This window comes from Tiliqua scincoides, chromosome 6 (genome assembly GCF_035046505.1).
Source record: "Tiliqua scincoides isolate rTilSci1 chromosome 6, rTilSci1.hap2, whole genome shotgun sequence".
NCBI classification, from domain to species: domain Eukaryota; kingdom Metazoa; phylum Chordata; class Lepidosauria; order Squamata; family Scincidae; genus Tiliqua; species Tiliqua scincoides.
Genome location: NC_089826.1, coordinates 45,379,572 through 45,397,679, shown reverse-complemented (window position 1 = coordinate 45,397,679; position 18,108 = coordinate 45,379,572). Strand labels below are relative to the sequence as shown.

Below are 18,108 nucleotides of genomic sequence, written 5' to 3'. Positions count from 1 at the left end.
AGTCACACAAGTGATTACAGGTATAACCTAATTATCCACAGATTTTTCTATCTCAATGCAATGAGAAGGGCCCTTTAAATTAAAGGAAAACAGTCCTTTAACAATAGGTTATTGCAAGAGAGAGCAGCCAGCTGACAATCCATCAATCATTTTCTTTCTAGGCACAGTAGGCAAGCAACCCCTCCCTTCCTCCTGTACACGTGAAAGAAAGATAATCACTTTGCTCTGGGTAAAGGAAGGGATCACTGTCAAGTGAAGCCTTTCTAAGCACCTGGAGACTGATTGATGGATTGTCTGCTTAATGACTCTATGTTACATTACAAAGGTCAGCAAGGCTGTTTTTATATCACCTAGCAAAAGGACTTTTTTTTTTAATGGATTTGCTTTATCGCAATTTTTGTCATCCACATGAGTTCTCGGAACAGAACCCTTGCAAATAACAAGACTCAACCTGTACATGTCTTTGGAACTACCTACTGCAGATCTCTCACAAACCATAGCCAATTTTGCATTTTCATTGTCATCTTCGTGTACAGCACCTCAAAATCTAAAAGAAATGACTTAATCTGGGGAGCATGACCTTTGTAAAAGATTATATATATATATATATATATATATATATATATATATATATATATATATATATATATAAAGCAAAAGCAAATCCTTTGAACAAGGGTTCAAATGATGGTCCACACAAACCCAAAATAATTTGTAATACATTTTCAACAAGTGATTACCACACCAAATCACTGGCACCCAAGAAATTCTACACACTCAGCACTCAGAGTCCTGTTTGAAAAAAAAAAGTAAATGAAAGGCACAGTGCTTTGATTCAGTAAGCCAATTCAAATGTTTGTAAAGGAGTTGCTTACCCATGCTTCTAATGCAGCACCTCAAGGGGCCTCACAGGTCTATCAGAGCCACCGAAGCCTGCACTGCCCAGATGCTGCTGCTTTCAAGAGGAAGTTTTCCTAATGAGGATTGCAGAGCCAAAAAGCTCTTGCTCATCTACCAGACACCTATAGTAATGTTCTCACCAAAGACTGCTTACCAGATGCCAGCTGCTTTTTAAAACCTTCACTTTCACCAACAACGGGATCTTGATTTTCAGAAAGTCAGAAGTCCAGACTTCAGTAAAAAAAAATGTTTATTTTCCATACAAAAGTGCCAAAATATCCACCAACATTGAAGTCTAGTTCAACCACCAGCTTATTCTAGTAATCAAAACTGAAAGCATCTTTATTTCACATTTTAAAAACCAAATTTGTTTTCACATGTTTCCACAATAGCCCGAGTCCCTTGAAAGAGGGAAGTTTGCATTCCGATTGGCTGCTGAAGTCCATATGTCCAAGTTCATATAGGCACGGAATGGGTTAAATCTCGGGTAGTATTCCTGTTTACATATAACAGCCTGGTTTTCAACCTGAGTTGAATGCTGAGTGGTGGCACTGACAGGACAGCAGCTTTCATAAACATCACTTTGAGGGGCCCAGATGGAACCAAACAGTCCGGACATGGGTGACAAACTTCTGGTACTTGAGAGGTAGGGCTGAAAGACAAAAGAAAACATGATGAAGAGTGTAGTGGAAGCAAACACATCCACACCAGTAGAAATAGCACACAAGTGGGGGAAAAAACAAGATCTGTCCACATTTGAACAATGATATCAACAAGCATCTTCCATTAACAAAATAAATCCATGTCTGTAATAAGCTGATTCAAGATTCTTCTGAATGACTGATATCCATTCATCTCTTTTGTAAATAATGAGTCATTACTTAAATGTTTTCCTGAAAGTAATTTGGATCAAATTTGATTACAGTGTTGCAGTATGTAATTGAGTACTAAATGAAACCCCATTATATTACTACACTAATTATGCATCTTGTTTACTTAATATAGTTATGTTTCTTTTCTTATAAAAACTAAATGAAAATGTTTCTTTTTAGTAAGAAACTTTAGTAAGTTACTTTTATTCTTTTCTTAAAAAGATAGAAACTCAAATACTGTTTGGAAAAGAAGCTTAGAAAAAAAAACACGAGAGACTGAAACAGAAAAGCAAATTAGAGACAAGCTGTTAACAGCCCTACTCAGACATTCTGAATTGCATACAAATGTCCATGCATTGAAGGTGCAAAAAAATCACTGGCAGGTCCCACCCTAACCTCATTCTAGTCAATGCAGACAAATGCTGTATGCACAGAGCAGCATGTCAACACATTGCAGAACATCTGAATAAGGTTAATGATAGCATTTAAATTAAAAAGAAAGTGTACCAATGTTGTCAATAAAGTGTACTTAAAATCTGATGCTGCACAGTGCTTATGTAACCAGTGATGAAACAGTCACTATATTTACAAATTAAATGGCAGGCATAAGCCAAAGGATCTTTGGGCCCCATGGGCATAAACACAGGATCCTGAGACTAAACTCATAGTAGTAGTCTATGTAGGAAGTTCATAGTAGTCCCAGATGCTGTACTAAGGGACTGAAGGGAAAGAGATTGAACACCACACATGTCATGAAGTCCAGTGCAGCTGCATATGGGCATCTGACAGATTAGTTTTGTACAAATTTTACTATCCTTCTGTGATCAGTATAAATAAATTTCTATTTATGCCTGGAGAAAGAGTTTAAAACGACCTTTTACCACAGTCCCAGAAAAAATACCTGCTGAATTATATAACTGATGCTCAAACACACACACACACACACACACACACACACACACAGGATAAACTCTTGATGCTGCATGCATCAAGACTGGCATGTGGATGAGAGACTTAAGTGGTCCTGGGTAGGTATTGAAAAATGTGATAGTATATAAGGGGCCCAGAAACAAACAGCAAAAACATGTAAGGAACAATCACAAATTAATATACAGTATCATATAATAACTTATTAATAAGTTAGCAGGTTGTGATACTCACTGTTGAATTGACATAACTGGTGGGCTCCCAAGTCGGAGGGAGGTTAGGTGGAGCGCTCCAAGTAGACTGACAGTTGTGATCAATGCAGGTGGGATTCTGAACTTCTGCAGTGCCTGGGAAGGCACTGTGGTAGTTCATATTTTCTACAGTTGAGGAGAAAAGAGGATTTCTGCATGAGAGTGACCCTTGATCCAAGGCTGAATACTCTTAAGCCAGTGGTTCTCAAGCTTCTCTTTCCAGGCTAACTGTAATTTTTTTCATGGTGCCCCTTGCTGTATTTCCCTAAAAATATCCTGTGGCGCCTTTAAATGCTGCAGCTCCTCTCTTGAGTGTGCTGTGGCACCCTGGGGTGCTGTGGTGCAGAGTTTAGGAACTGTGATCCTAAGCAATAATCAGAATTGCTAGATTATTGCTCTGGTTTATTCCATTAATTAGCGATTTTCAACCTTTTTCATTTCATGGCACACTGACAAGGCACTTAAATTGTCAAGGCACACCATTAGTTGTTTTTTTTTTACCATTGACAAGGCACTCTGCACTGACAGCAGGGGTTCGCATCCCCCAGTGGTCTTACTAACAAATGATCCTCCCCCAAACTCCCGCAGCATACTTCTAGACCAGAGGTTCTCAAACTTTGAGGGAGCTTTACTCCCTCAGTAAGTTCTTGCAGGGGAGAAGCTAGAGCAGCGACGCAATCCCCACGATCACGTTGCTAAGGGGGGGTGCTTGTGTCTTCCTTGGACAGATGTAGGGCTGCAGCAGGCTGCAGGAGGTGTGGGGAGCCCTCCGCAGCACTCCCCAAGGTTTGGAACTTTCACTGAAAGCGGGCGCAATGCAAAACGGAAGTGCTTTGCGCCCGCTTACAGGGAAAGTTCCAAGCCTCCGGGAGCGCTGCAGAGGGCTGCACAGGGCTCTCCACACCTCCTGCAGCCTGCTGCAGCCCTACATCTGTCCAAGTAAGAAACAAGCACCCCCCCTCACCCCCCTTATCGACACGATCCTTGGGATCGCATCGCTGCCTCCCCCCCTTTCCCCTGCCCCTTAAAGGGACAGGGTAAGCGTTAAACGAACTGGTGGGTCACGACCCACCAGTTTGAGAACCACTGCTCTAGACCACTCGAGGCACACCAGTGTGACATGGCAGAGTGGTTGTAAATGGCTGCCATTAATCTTTAAAAGTACATAGAACAGTATTTGCCTATAAGTCTTCCAGTCCTTGCCTATCCCTCTCTATTCATTCAATTTCTGATGGCAAACACCTTTGGAGTACAGACCTGTCTATATTGTCTGTGTAATACGGTTACATCTCAATGGCACAGTATAAACAACATTTGAAGTGATCAAGGATTGTGTTGTCTCAATTGTCAGTGCCCTCCAGAGAGGGTCATTGCTGCCAGGAAAAGCTACAACATGGCCCAAATTATGACAGGTTTTGAAACTTTACCAAAGGAATCTGAACTCTTCATTCAAAGGAATCTGAACTCTTCAGATATTGAACTGAAAAGTACTGGAAGCCGTCGTTTGATGGTTTTATTGCAATAAAAAGTGAACTATTTGTTAATAATGCATGCATTCATATTGCACTGTGGAGCCAAACCTCTCAACAGTTGTTGTGAGCGTTTTAAGTTGGACCCTATAATCTGTTGTTTCATCACTTCCTGCAGGATGGGGGTACTCAGGTTGCAATCCTATACACACTTCCTTGGAAGCAAGCCCCTCTGAACACAATGTGACTTACTTCTGAGGAGACATGCCTGTGATGGTTTGTGATGAAAGGGGCTGTGCTGAGTAAAGTTGTAGATAGACCCACAGGGACATAGACCCACAGGGCATATCATCCATCATCTGTCTGGGCCAGCGCAGACAGGAAGACTGGGTGGGTGGGGGAGAAGACTGCTAGGCTGCAAACAGTGAACAAAAGTTCCTGCCACTGTAAAAAATATATATATTTATCTCCGATGGAGATAGAAGGGGACTGTTTATTAGGCCCTTGTACAAGTATGCCCATTGCATAAAAATGGCTCATTGTTTGGTAAGAGACTTACCTTCTGGAAACGCACTGTACTCATTCACTTCTACTGGGCAGTACATGTTGGCAAACTGGCCATCACATGGTGCATTCCAATCAATGAAGCTATTACAAGACAAAGCAATACCAAGTTTTAGGAGTGTTGTAACAAGAAAAGTTAGGTTATAAAAAAAAAACATTTGCAAAGCTATAGCATGACACCAGTTCTAGCAAAATAAGTAAGAAAAAAAACTTGCCCGTTGTGCACAGAAGGGTTTTCCTGGACCATGCATGGTACGTTGTTCTCAAGGTTGTAGTTCACGCTGTTTGCCAGACATACAGGTGAAGGTGGCCACACATCTCCTGCTGGATAAAGACCTAGGAAGGCAAGTAAGATCTATAGCACAATCTTAGAAACCAGCAAGAATTAGCATTATAATGTAATGACAGTATATACTTGCTCTTAGAACAACAACATGGAGAGGCAAAAACATGCAACAAGTCAAAGGTGACTGTTACCATGTGCCATACCCTGTCTTAATTTGGTATAAAACTACTTACAAAAAAAAGAGATATCATTTTAACTTAAGACATAAGACCATGGTATACAATCTAAAATCAAGGGCCTCTCACATTTTCAGATGAAATGTGAGCAGGAAATTAACCCCAAAACTTGGGAGGAAATCTCATCTCAAAAAAAGAAAGAGCAACATTAGAAGGGTAAAACAATTAGTTCTGTGAAATTAATCAAAGTAGTATGGATCATTATCTAGGGATGTTTGGAAACATACAAATTAGATAATTTACTCAATTTGGATAAGATATAGGGCACAATCATTATCTAGGGATGTTTGGAAACATACAAATTAGATAATTTACTCAATTTGGATAAGATATAGGGCAAATCCTAACCTAACAGGTCTACTCAGAAGTAAGTCTTATTTTGTTCAATGGGGCTTACTCTCAGGAAAGTGTGGTTAGGATTGTAGCCATAGTCACTGAAACAATATTCAGCATAGACTGGGTAGTGAGTACATTAAGTGGAAAACATTACAAGGACAACTGACAATACAGTCTTTTGTCAACACCTCTGTATAATTCAGACACAACCTGTGCATAGCTATAGGTAATACAAGGTGGCTGGAAAAAGAACATAGTAAAAAATTGACCGATACCATGATATAGCATAAAGACTAATTCCAACAGCAATAGATATTATTTGGATTAACTGACCTTTATTTTTATCTGGTTCTGCAGTTATGTCAGTGAAACTGGGACACAGATTCTCTGGATATGGTGAAACACCTGTCACATCTCTACTAGAGACAAGTTAGAACACATTATCTTATATTCTGATCAAATATGGTTTTCCCAATTCAATTTCTTGCACACATGAAGAGGAGGGGAAAAATCTCTATTCATCTCAGTGGAGAGACCCAATTCACACATACAGAAATGCATAAACGAGCGGGTTCTATAAAGCTCCTTGTTTTGCAAGAGGAAAAATTTCCTTTGAATATCATTATCATCAGAAAGGCCACAATTATGCCAATTATGAGCACAAGCCTATCCCCTGCCCCACTGGACCTTAGCAAGCAGTGATGCCAAAGGAGGCTACCCAACATACTACAGGGGGGCATGCGGCCAGGATGCAAACTGGAGGTAAGTAAAATCATTTTACTTATCTCCATGCTTGCCTTTTGCACACATATGAAACTCCTCAGGCCTATGTGTTTCTTACAGAGTTGTATCTCAGTGGCATGGTAAACAAACAACATTTGAAGTGATCAAGGATTAAGTGGCAAGTCTCATTGCCAGTGTCCTCCAGGGAAGTTCAGCCAGGAACACCTACCACATGGTCCAAACCTTGACTACTTCCAAAAACCTGGTAAAATGCTCTGAAGTTATTTGTTGTAATTTTGTCCACCACCCTGAATTTGCTCCCACTTCATTTGCAAGTTAAATCTCCAGCTGATGGTCTTTTATTGTTTTACAGACAAGAAGGGTTAATAGCCTTTACTATGTCAGATGCAAGGAAGGGCATCAGGATGCAGGTCTCCTGTTATCTGGTGTGCTCCCTGGGGCATTTGGTGGGCTGCTGTGAGACACAGGAAGCTGGACTAGATGGCCCTATGGCCTGATCCAGTGGGGCTGTTCTTATGTTCTTACCTGGTGTTGCAGATGTTGTGAGAGAGATTTAAAGTGATGGGAGTTTCAGTTGGAAAATCACTGCAGGAAATATTTTCCCCTACACAAAACAATAAATGTGAATCAAACATTTTGATAATATTAAAGTTCACTAACCATTATGACTACATGGATTTACTAAGTAAAGAATACACCAGGACAGAAATTATGAACACTTCTAATATATTTTTCTAGAGATTATGGGAGTATAGAATGAGCGAGGATTAGACAAGCAGCATCCTGAATCAATGGATGACTAAGAATTAAGTTCGATCAATGAGTCTGAACTTTAAAATGAGTTTCTTTGATCTTCACTCCCTCTCCACCCCTCCCCTTATCTTTGGGGGTGTTCTTATTCAAGTATACTCAAATGCAGTAATACTACAATACATCAGGAGCCTTTACTGAAAAATATTCTGTAATAGCTGGCAGTTTAATTCTTGGAATTTCAAACTTTAAACCTTTCCATAAATAATTTACACATGCAAGCATAGGCAAGCTAGCTTTCCAGATAAAGCAGAAATACAGAACATACTAACATTATGTTTACAGTACTTACTAGCAGAAAGGAAGTGCCTGCTGGGAATTGGTGGCTTTTTATCTCCATCAGAGCTACTAGTGCTGCTCCAGCTTCCCCAGCTGCCCCGGCTAGCACGCACACTTCCTGAAGAACTTCCACAGTCTGAGCTCGAATCTGAGCAAAACCTTTCCATGCACTTCTTCTTCGGCCACTGATAGAAACCTTCTGGAAGATTTGGAAAATAGATTGCAAAATCAAGTCTCACGACTCAACTCATTCTCACTAACAAGCAAACATGCTATCGACAACAGTCAGGAGTATGAATGGAACCTAAATGGGACACAGTAAGTCACGGTTTCATTCCTTCCAAAATGAATGGCCCAGGGAAAAGCTGGAAGTCCAGATTTGGAACGTCCATTCATTTTCAGGTTTTTAAAGCCATACTTTTAAATGCAGTTTTTACCACTACCTGTGTTAGTGGCACCAGGAACTCCAATGCACACATGTCTCTTGGCAAATGCCATCTTCAATGACTCAGGATGCAGTATCATCCCAGTGCAGTGTGGGTTACAAAAAAAAAAAAGCCGTATCTGTAGTGGACATCAGTTTTCCATGTCAGTGGGAATTTTTTACCACACTGCCTAAGGACAACATTACATTCAGAAGAAAAAGGATATTCAAGAGTAGAATGGAACTAGATCCAATGGGTACAAACAGCAAGATAAGAGATTTCAACTGGACACCAGAAGAAATTATTGACAATAAGGGAGGTTTGGCAGTGGAACAGATTGACAAGTAAGGTGGTGGATTCTCCCTAACTAGAGATCTTCAAGCAGAGGCTTGACAGACACCTGCTGAAGATGTTCTGGGAGGATTTCCTGTGACAGGCAGGAGGTTGGACTAGATGACCTTGTAGGTGCCTTCCCACTGTATGATTCTAAGACAGCTTCTGTCAGGAGGTGGCTGCACAATGGAAGTGCTGCCAAGGCAGTTAGCAATAAAACAACTGATAGAAGTCTAAACAGAAAAAAATTATTGAAATGAGTCATTTTCACAAAAACAAATCCAGACCCTCCAACTGTACTTATTGCTGTCTTGCATTCCCTAATTCTTCCTCTAACTGCATGGAATAATTATACACAAAAGATAGTATCAGAGGGCAGCAAAACACTAGTGGGTTCACCACCTTGTAGCATCTGCTGTGTAGCACATATCCTTTGGCTTGAGGATAAATTACCAAGGAGAAGGTTCAAGACAAAGAATGAAAACTGTTACATCTCACTTGTTATGTCTTTGATTTTGACTACATACCTGCATCTCTCTGTGTAGACAAGCCGGCTTTCTCATCTGCTTTACACGTTTCCCCATTGCTTTGAGTACACCAGTTCCTTATATTAATGTTAGTTCGAAGTTCAGGTCTGTCAAAGTCACTGCATATGTGCTTCAACTCTGTCTGTTCAGAAACCCTACAACAGTCCCAAACAAAAACAGGCTATTCTCCCTTCCAAGCAAAGTTTGATTAATTTGTGAGTATGGGAAGAATCTGTTGATATGTATTAGAAGACAAGGGACCTAATATTCTCACATGCAGCCGTAAGCTCACAAGGTTCTTAGATCACTGTAATACCATGCTGGATTCTTTACAGAAAGGGCAGGATTCAAATTAGTACCAATGCATACCGTGCAGATATATTCAGATGCTTCTTCTTATTTTTTCTATTTGTCCGATTCCTATTCCAATTTGCATTTTGTAAATGTCCTTCTCTTTTATCCTGAGACCCAATTTTCCGATTAGCATCTTCTTGCTGAAAAGTAAAAACAGAATCTAGTAAGAAGAAACATAACTGAAGACCACAAGGCTGTATGAACTGCTTCAGAACTGCAGTTAGAGTTTAACACTGCAGGTTTTTAATTTGCAACTAATAAGCCTGCAAAAATTCAGTCATCAATATCACTGCTGAAGCCAAGAAAGAGGTCAGACTCATGTTAGCACACACCTTTCTCCTCCTCCCCTCACACCCCTTGATTCTTTCTGCAGCCACAGAGGCATAAAAGGGCTAAACCTGGGAACAATGGTCTATACAGGGTTTGCTGGATTAAAACCAGAACCAGCTGTCAGATTTATGAGCAGCCTGGTTACAAATTCAGCCCCTATAAATCCTCCCTTTCCTCACTTTTTTTTTGGCCCATAAAGGTACAAAGTTGCCCAAAACATTATTTCAGCTTAGGTTCCACACCTAACCTACAGAAAAACCAGCTATTTATAGACTCATGGAAACAGAAGGTGCCAATTTTAACTATAACAGTGTTTTCTATTTAAACATTTGGCTACAAAAACAAATCTAAGCTGCAAACCTGCATATATAGGTTGCTTAAACCCCACTGAGTCAACGAGACATAAGCAACAAACGCTGGGTAGTAACGTAGCAAGTGTCAGTATGCCCTGAAAATGCAGTTCTATAACTCTACCTGAAAAGTATCTTTTACTACAGAACAAACAAACAAATCATGCTGCCATTTCTGGAGCAGGGGGATGATGACCACGAAAAGCAACTTTTGTCATGAAAGCGACATTGAAAATGCTCCACATAGGAAAAAGTCACCCTTGTCACATCCTCTGATCTCTTGTTTTTCTTTTTAAAGCAATGCTGGAGATTAGGGTGACAGATGATTTTACCAGTTGCGAGCACTTTCAGTCTCACTGTTATGGAAACCTGGATTGAGAACTTTGTGGTAATTCTTTCACGTCAAAGGTCAAAACATGAATCTTGCCAGTAAAGACACTTATGAGTCAACACGAGCAGGCATTTGAGGTTGCGTCAAACAAACTCCTCTCATGGCTATGAAGTGAACTATACATTTCCCCCCAATCATCATCACTTCACTTTTTAAAAACTGTCTTCAAATGTCTAAAATTAGTAAATGGAGAAGCACAGAACTGAAACCTCAGCAGAAGGAAGTTCCTGTTTTCCACAACACAGTGATTCATCTTTAGGCCCTTTGTTGATCATCTTCTCTGTGGAAGACTTTATATTAACCTGCTTTTTCAATGTTTCACAGTTTTCCATTTCATTCCTGAGAGGCACTTGCTGATTATTCCCTGCAAAACACACACAATACAGTTATTTCACCTTGCAAGAGTAAGAGGCAGCCATGTACTTTCCCACTACTTCCACCCAAATTTTAGACAAGGCTTTCAAGGAGATGATTTTCTATAATACCCCAAATTTACATTTTTGTTTTCACATCCACAGAAATCTAAGATAATAAATCCACAATGTAACATGGTGTAACTGTTTTAGATCCATTTTGTATTACACTACATATACAGTATACAGTATCCATATACAGTATAACATTAATGTTAGTACAGAGGCCTAGTTACATCATGAGCTGTTCAGACAAGAAACACACACAGTCACTCTTTGACAGTCCTTAGTACATTCACAGAAGTTCTAATCTGTCCATGGGAAAATGCAACATGACACCTGAATGAATCTTCCATTCCCTGGAATTAATGAAGCTCAAGGTGAAAGTGCACAATCAGGGTCCAATCCTATCCAACTTTCCAGCACTGAAGCAGCCACAATTATGTTGGCAACCTTCAGTCTCGAAAGACTATGGTATCGCGCTCTGAATGGTGGTTCTGGCACAGCGTCTAGTGTGGCTGAAAAGGCTGATTTGGGAATGACAATCCCTTCCACACTGGGAGCAAGTATAGCGTGTCCCTGGTCTGTCTCCCTGGCTATGGGACTTCCTTCTTTGCTTCAGTGTGTTGGCAAAGTGTCTCTTCAAACTGGGAAAGGCCGTGCTGTACAGCCTGCCTCCAAGCAGAATGGTCAGAGGCCAAAGTTTCCCATCTGTTGAGGTTCATTCCTAAGGCTTTCAGATCCCTCTTGCAGATATCCTTGTAGCGCAGCTGTGGTCTACCCGTAGGGCGCTTTCCATGCACAAGTTCTCCATAGAGGAGATCCTTTGGGATCCGACCATCACCCATTCTCATGACATCACCAAGCCAACGCAGGCATCTGTTTCAGCAGTGTATACACGCTGGGGATTCCAGCTTGTTCCAGGACTGTGTTGTTTGGAACTTTGTCCTGCCAGGTGATACTGAGGATGCGTTGGAGAAAGCGCATGTGGAAAGCATTCAGCTTCTTCTCCTGTTGTGAGCGAAGAGTCCATGACTCGCTGCAGTACAGAAGTGTACTCAAGCTCTGAAGCTCTGTAGACCTGAATCTTGGTATGTTCCGTCAGCTTCTTGTTGGACCAGACTCTCTTTGTGAGTCTGGAAAACAATACAGCCACAATACAGCCCTGAGATAAGGGAACAAACTTTCCCTTACCTTGAGGAGGCCTCCATGACTGCCCTCCCCACTGCATAATGTAGCACACACCTGCAGTGATGCTGACACAGCTGCAATGATGCTGGAAAGCTGGATAGGATTGGGCCCTCAGAAGCTTGTGATCTTACAAACACCAATTCTGACAAGAGAACTAAAAACTGAGGAACATAAGTAGTTGCCTTAAACTGAGTCATACCATTGGCTAATTTAACCTCAGTAGGTAAACACTGTCTGAAAGCCGCTTTCCAGGGTTTCGGGCAAGAAATTTTCTCTGCTCTAACTGGGAATGCCAGGGAATGAACCTGGGATCATCTGCATGCAAAGTATGTGCCCTATCGCTGGCCTATGGTTTCTCATACACTACATGAGTTTATTCAAGGATTCACTAGGATACAACAGGATATTATTATTATTATTATTATTATTATTATTATTAACAGTATTTATATACCGCTTTTCAACTAAAGTTCACAAAGCGGTTTACAGAGAAAAATCAAATAACTAATGGCTCCCTGTCCCAAAAGGGCTCACAATCTAAAAAGATGCAAAAGAATACCAGCAGACAGCCACTAGAACAGACAGTACTGGGGTGAGGTGGGCCAGTTACTCTTCCTCTGCTAACTCAAATAATCCAATAAAAATTTATTACCACTCCTTTACACTGTAAAGACTATTTTCTGAACATGTAAAGCATGAAGTCATTTCATTTCTACATATTTCTGAGGCCTACAACCCACTTCTAAACAGAGGTGATATCTTCCTTTTTTTAAATTACAATGTTAACAGTTCAAAAATATTTTATCAAAATTTAAGTCAAAAATAGGGCATCATAAGGAGCAGCACTTCCAATTCCATCTATAACAGTGGGTAAATCTGTAATTATTACTTCAAATAAAACTAAGGGCACATGTGCACCCTGGGCCAGCGCAAGGCCTGGGAGCATCACAAACATGCCGTAAAGCACATTTGCACCTCCCTCCAAGTAAGCCATGCCAGTGCACGGAACTGTACCAGCCCATGGAGACCAGATCCAGCCTCCGCAGCAGCGGCAGTATGTGAGTTCACAATGGCCAAGTTCAGCCGATGCAGGGGTTTTAGGGGGGTGGGCGGCAAGGAGGCATTTCGGGGTGGGGGGAGGGTAGGTGGTGGGCAGGCCCATGGGTGGACAGGGAGGGAGCGGGAGATGGGGCCAGGACCCAACAGTTATGCTGGATCCTAGCCCCCATTCCTGGGCAGCATGAGCAGCTCCTGGTTGCTCTGTTCTGTGCCACATCATCAGGACCCATTGGGGCCAATGCAACTTTCCCTGGGGCAAGGGGAAAAGTTTCCCCTCGCCTCGGGCCAAGCCTCAGCCAGACTCAAACTTGCGGTGGATACAGCATAGGCTCACCAGCCTGCCTGTTCCTGCGCAAATTAGGATTGTGCAGCTTGGCATCTATACATCTAAACATAAAATACAGTACAATTTTGTACTAAATTATGCTTAATACAGCTCAACTTCATACTGCTCAGAGACATACATCTCAGCATAATACATATATAATACAGCTCAGAGACATATTGCCCACTTCAATTTTTCTCAAAACCACACACTTTTCCCCTTCCAAATTCCTAGAAAATTTGCCATCTCAATTAAGTGATCCTCATGATGCATGTGTGCCTAGACTGCATCCACCATCTTGCCATATCATAGCCAGGCCCATCTAGGCAAGCTTTCTTGGCAAGCAATTCACACCTACATAGATCACCAGAATTTGGTCAGCATTCAACAAGCATGCCATAGCCAACTTCCTGCCTACCCCTTTTCAACAAGCCTATGCATCTCTCCGCTGAGGCTACTCAAAATGCTGAATCTTATTAAAGAAACATTACCATTATTTTTCCTGGACACTTCTTGAAACTCTGATCGTTGCTGAAGTGAATGTCTTGAGAATCGACTTTCAGACAGCTTCTTTGATGACTTCAAAGGACACAGCTCAGGTTCCTTGAGCTCAGTTATATTTTCTGAAGTCTTAAAGTTTGTTTCCTTAGGAAACATACTGGTTCGAAGACCCTCCTTCAAACTGCACTCTGAAGAAGTATTTTTCATAAGTGTTGCATTTTTCAATGCACTTTCTTCTTTATCTAGAAAGTTCCCTGGATGTGTTAAGTTCTTTTGCATGTTTACGTTGATGCTATTTGCATATTTCAGGTCTAGCCAGCTCTCGCCAACAGTGCAAATGTCCTCTTTCGGCACTGAGGTTTGATTTTCAACAGTCTGGTTCTGTTTGTCATCAGTAGTTAGAATGGCGCTACTAGTTGGTGTGTTTGACTTTTGTTTACCATAGTACACAGAGCACTTGTGCTTCTTCTGAGAATGACTGTAGGTTGCTGGACTTCTTTTGGCAGCATTCTGGCTACGGCTGGTTGCTGTGCCCACAGAAAGGGAACCTTTTCCTTTGCCTTTATCAGAAGAGCTGTAAGTGTCTACAAAGGCTTTGCAGCTCCCCCTGAATTTGAGATAAATAATGAGATTTACTGATTATATAAAGACAATATTGTAAAAAGTTGTTTAAAGCTTGAAATAAAGCAGAAAGTAGCTATAACACTGAATACTTGATTTTTATCTTGAAAAAAACTTGATACTACTTTTGTCTATTTGGCAAAAAGTGTCCTTGATTACAATACCTTGACTTTTATCCACCTGACTTTGCTCATCACTTCACTCTTTCAACTGTTTTTAATTATAACCACACTTCAAATTTTGTCCATGTTCAATAAAGGTGTTTATTTTTATCTTATTTCTATTTATTTAGGTTTTGCATACATTCACATGTGTTATATAGTTAGTTATTTACATTTTTTGCCAGCCAAAATAAATTTGCAAGCTGAACAAGGCAATAATAAGTCATCCATTTTTGACTTTCATCGATGCTCTGTTCCTTAACCAGACAAAAGTGCAAGGTATTGCTGTACAAGTTTTTTATTTATTTTAGTCAATGCTTTCAATCAACTTCAGTTCTGATGGTGCCAAGAAGGAACATGAAGTATAAATATCCTGTACCATCACTTATCTACTATCAGAATACCACAGCATCAGAAAAAGGTTTTCCCTTCAAAAGTCTTCCACAGAATGGAAAAATGTATTACTTGTAAGTCTCAGAACTGATTATGTCCACAGAATTGTTCTGCAATGGAGAAGAGCTGGGATTTGGCCTTTGTCTTGACTTCATGAATTCTGTTAGAATGTATTGTGCTTGCTGGAAAGCTATCAGAATCACACCCAGCAGAGACAAACTGTAAAAGAAAGAAATGCTTACTGAAAAAGTGAAATGGTAAAGGAAACAGAGTCTGCATTTAGCCTGTTAGAAGAAGGAGAAACATCCCACCAACAGGCCACTGTGGTGCTCATTAAACTGGATGGGGACATATGAGGGACCATAAACAACCCAGCCAACTTTTTCTCCATACACTTTCAAGCCTTTATGGAGCTTGGTATGGTTCAGACAGCCGGGTGTCATGTCATGATGATTGGTCTCAACAGATAAAATTTATATACCTGAGTAAGAATGCTTCCCAACCACACCATGCCATCTATAAGGAGCTGGGATCTAAAGCACCCTTCTTATTTGCAGCCAGGCTAAACCTGCCCCCTGGTGCTTCCAGCTTTTGTTTATCTGCCTTGGGCCTGCTTTTATCATCACTGATGTGGGAAGATGCCTATTCAGAGACTTCTCCCCATGGCTGCTGCTTTTAAAACAATTAGTTCATATTCAATTACTAAGTAAGCAAGAAAACTGCAAAGATTCTTGCTATGGAACTTCAAATATAAAGGAATATATATAAACTTCTCAGGAACACTAGCATAATTTTTCAGTTATAGTGTACTGACTGCTGTCTCTTATAACCATCATTCTCTACAGTAATGTTAAGAAACATAGAAACTACACAGAACCTTGGTTTTTACTGCTGTTTTAAAAGAGTGTTACCAATGACTTATACTGTAATGGCATTTTATAAGAGACAGCAGTCATTACACTATAACTGAAAAATTATGCTAGTGTTCCTGAGAAGTTAATACATTCACTTAAGATCTTGGTTTGTACCTGACTGAAAGTAACCAGGAATGAGATGCTTTACCTGACAAAGAGCACTGTGAGTCTCCAGAAGGACTCTTCCCAGCTGGGTCCTGGCACCACATCTGCACACAGTGGCAACAGATGGTGAGGAAGGGTCACGTTGAGAGTGAAGTGGAACTCTACACTGCCAGCTGTCACCAGAGTCAGCTCACGAATCACCCAAGAAGAAGTAAAATCTGGAGTAAACCTGCACCAGAAAAAAACAACATATGGATGTCTGTGAACTTTCCCTCCTTTTTCAATGTTGGTTCTTCCTCACTGTGCTAGACTCTCTGTGCCTTGCCCCAAAACATCGCCTAATGAGAAATCCTTCTTTATAAAATGACCTAGAGTAACAAACATTACTAATGACTAATGAGTGACAATCTTAAGAAACAAATACTAAACAGTATTTGCTGAATCATTTGCTCCCTCCTCATACAAGGCACACAGGATCACAATCGCAGCAGCACTGTATGGAGGACAATTTAGAAATACTAAACAATACCAGTACATAGTTTCACAATGAAGAAGAGAAGAAGAGATGCAACAGCAGTTTGGTACAGAATGTCCTTTATCTAAAGCAGGGTGCTTCAAACTGTGGTCTGTGGGCCACTTCCAATGCCCTTGCTAATCCCTCCCCCCCCCCATGTGAACAGAGCTTACTGTTCCAAGGGGGAGGCTTCCATTGTTACCGCTGATCACCCCCATGTTCACTCCACCCCACCACTTCCATATCCTGCTGCCCCAGCAGGCATGCAACTGGTCTAGGATTTCCTGGAAGAAGCAGCGGGGCAGAGATAACATGAGAGATAACACGGGAGATCGACGGTGACAATGGAAGCTTCCTCGACAGGATAGTAAGCTCCAGTTGTGCCAGGGAGGCTGTTTGTGGCAAACTGGAGACCACAGGTCTAAAACAAATAACTCATATTAGTTGGCAACCTTCAGTCTCGAAAGACTATGGTATCGCGCTCTGAAAGGTGGTTCTGGAACAGCGTCTAGTGTGGCTGAAAAGGCCGATTCGGGAGTGACAATCCCTTCCACACTGGGAGCAAGTGCAGTCTGTCCCTGGCCTGTCTCCCTGGCTATGGGCCTTCCTTCTTTGCCTCTTAGCCTCAGACTGTTGGCCAAGTGTCTCTTCAAACTGGGAAAGGCCATGTTGCACAGCCTGCCTCCAAGCGGGCCGCTCAGAGGCCAGGGTTTCCCACTTGTTGAGATCAACTCCTAAGGCCTTCAGATCCCTCTTGCAGATGTCCTTGTATCGCAGCTGTGGTCTACCTGTAGGGCGCTTTCCTTGCACGAGTTCTCCATAGAGGAGATCCTTTGGGATCCGGCCAATATGTGTTAACTCATATTAACACACTATAAATCTACTTTGAAGTACAAACAGATCCCCCCTTTGGAGAAATTAATCTTAATTTATGCTGGATGTTCACTATAATGCAATTATAATTCTTCATCTGAATACAATAAGAAAACATTTTTCCTTCAGTCCTGTAATCTCCCTTACTGAAGAGTATGACCCTGACTTGAAAATAACTGCCAACCACGAAAAAAATAATGAGTTCTACAGTGAATACTGCATATAGAATGTAGCTAACAGCTCAATTTTATATCAGCAGTATATGCAGCAGTAGTATATATGCTACAGAGCAACAGTATATAGGTACAAAACACACAGTCATCCAAAGAAAGTCCATCATGACTAAGCTCCACTGAAGTCAGTGAGTTAGGTTAGTTGTAATAAACTTAAGAACAGGTATGTACCAGTTAACAGGGATACGTTCTCCAACCCCAGTTGTTAACCCATACACTACTGAAAGCGTGTTTGCGCAACACTGCCAACAGTGTGTTTTTGCGACAGTTTCAGGTTACCTTGAGAGGTAAATGCCTGTAGAAAAAATTTAAGGTGTTTCCGCATACCTGAAACAGCTGTGTTGTGTTACCACATCTAACATAAACCACATACAATTTTTTTAGTACTGTCCATGGTGCTAACCTATAGATCCTTATGTAA

General features: G+C 41.1%; 1 protein-coding gene across 5 annotated transcripts in view; it reads right to left on the bottom strand.

Moving 5' to 3' along the window:
• Positions 1-1,137: 1,137 nt before the first annotated feature.
• TMEM131L (transmembrane 131 like) overlaps positions 1,138-18,108 on the bottom strand; it is an 86,406-nt gene continuing 69,435 nt past the window's right edge. For 3 of the 5 annotated variants that reach the window (XM_066632587.1, XM_066632588.1, XM_066632592.1), the window contains 13 exons: positions 16,111-16,296; positions 15,121-15,267; positions 13,864-14,480; positions 10,588-10,748; positions 9,329-9,453; positions 8,960-9,114; positions 7,688-7,873; positions 7,111-7,189; positions 6,175-6,260; positions 5,199-5,319; positions 4,979-5,067; positions 2,934-3,076; positions 1,138-1,552 (listed from right to left, as the gene is read on the bottom strand). In XM_066632587.1, the coding sequence (XP_066488684.1) occupies positions 1,274-1,552; positions 2,934-3,076; positions 4,979-5,067; positions 5,199-5,319; positions 6,175-6,260; positions 7,111-7,189; positions 7,688-7,873; positions 8,960-9,114; positions 9,329-9,453; positions 10,588-10,748; positions 13,864-14,480; positions 15,121-15,267; positions 16,111-16,296 (2,374 nt within the window). In that variant the 3' untranslated portion in view covers positions 1,138-1,273. The remainder of the gene's footprint in view (positions 1,553-2,933; positions 3,077-4,978; positions 5,068-5,198; positions 5,320-6,174; positions 6,261-7,110; positions 7,190-7,687; positions 7,874-8,959; positions 9,115-9,328; positions 9,454-10,587; positions 10,749-13,863; positions 14,481-15,120; positions 15,268-16,110; positions 16,297-18,108) is intronic. The other 2 variants (XM_066632589.1, XM_066632591.1) reach the window with 2 other exon arrangements.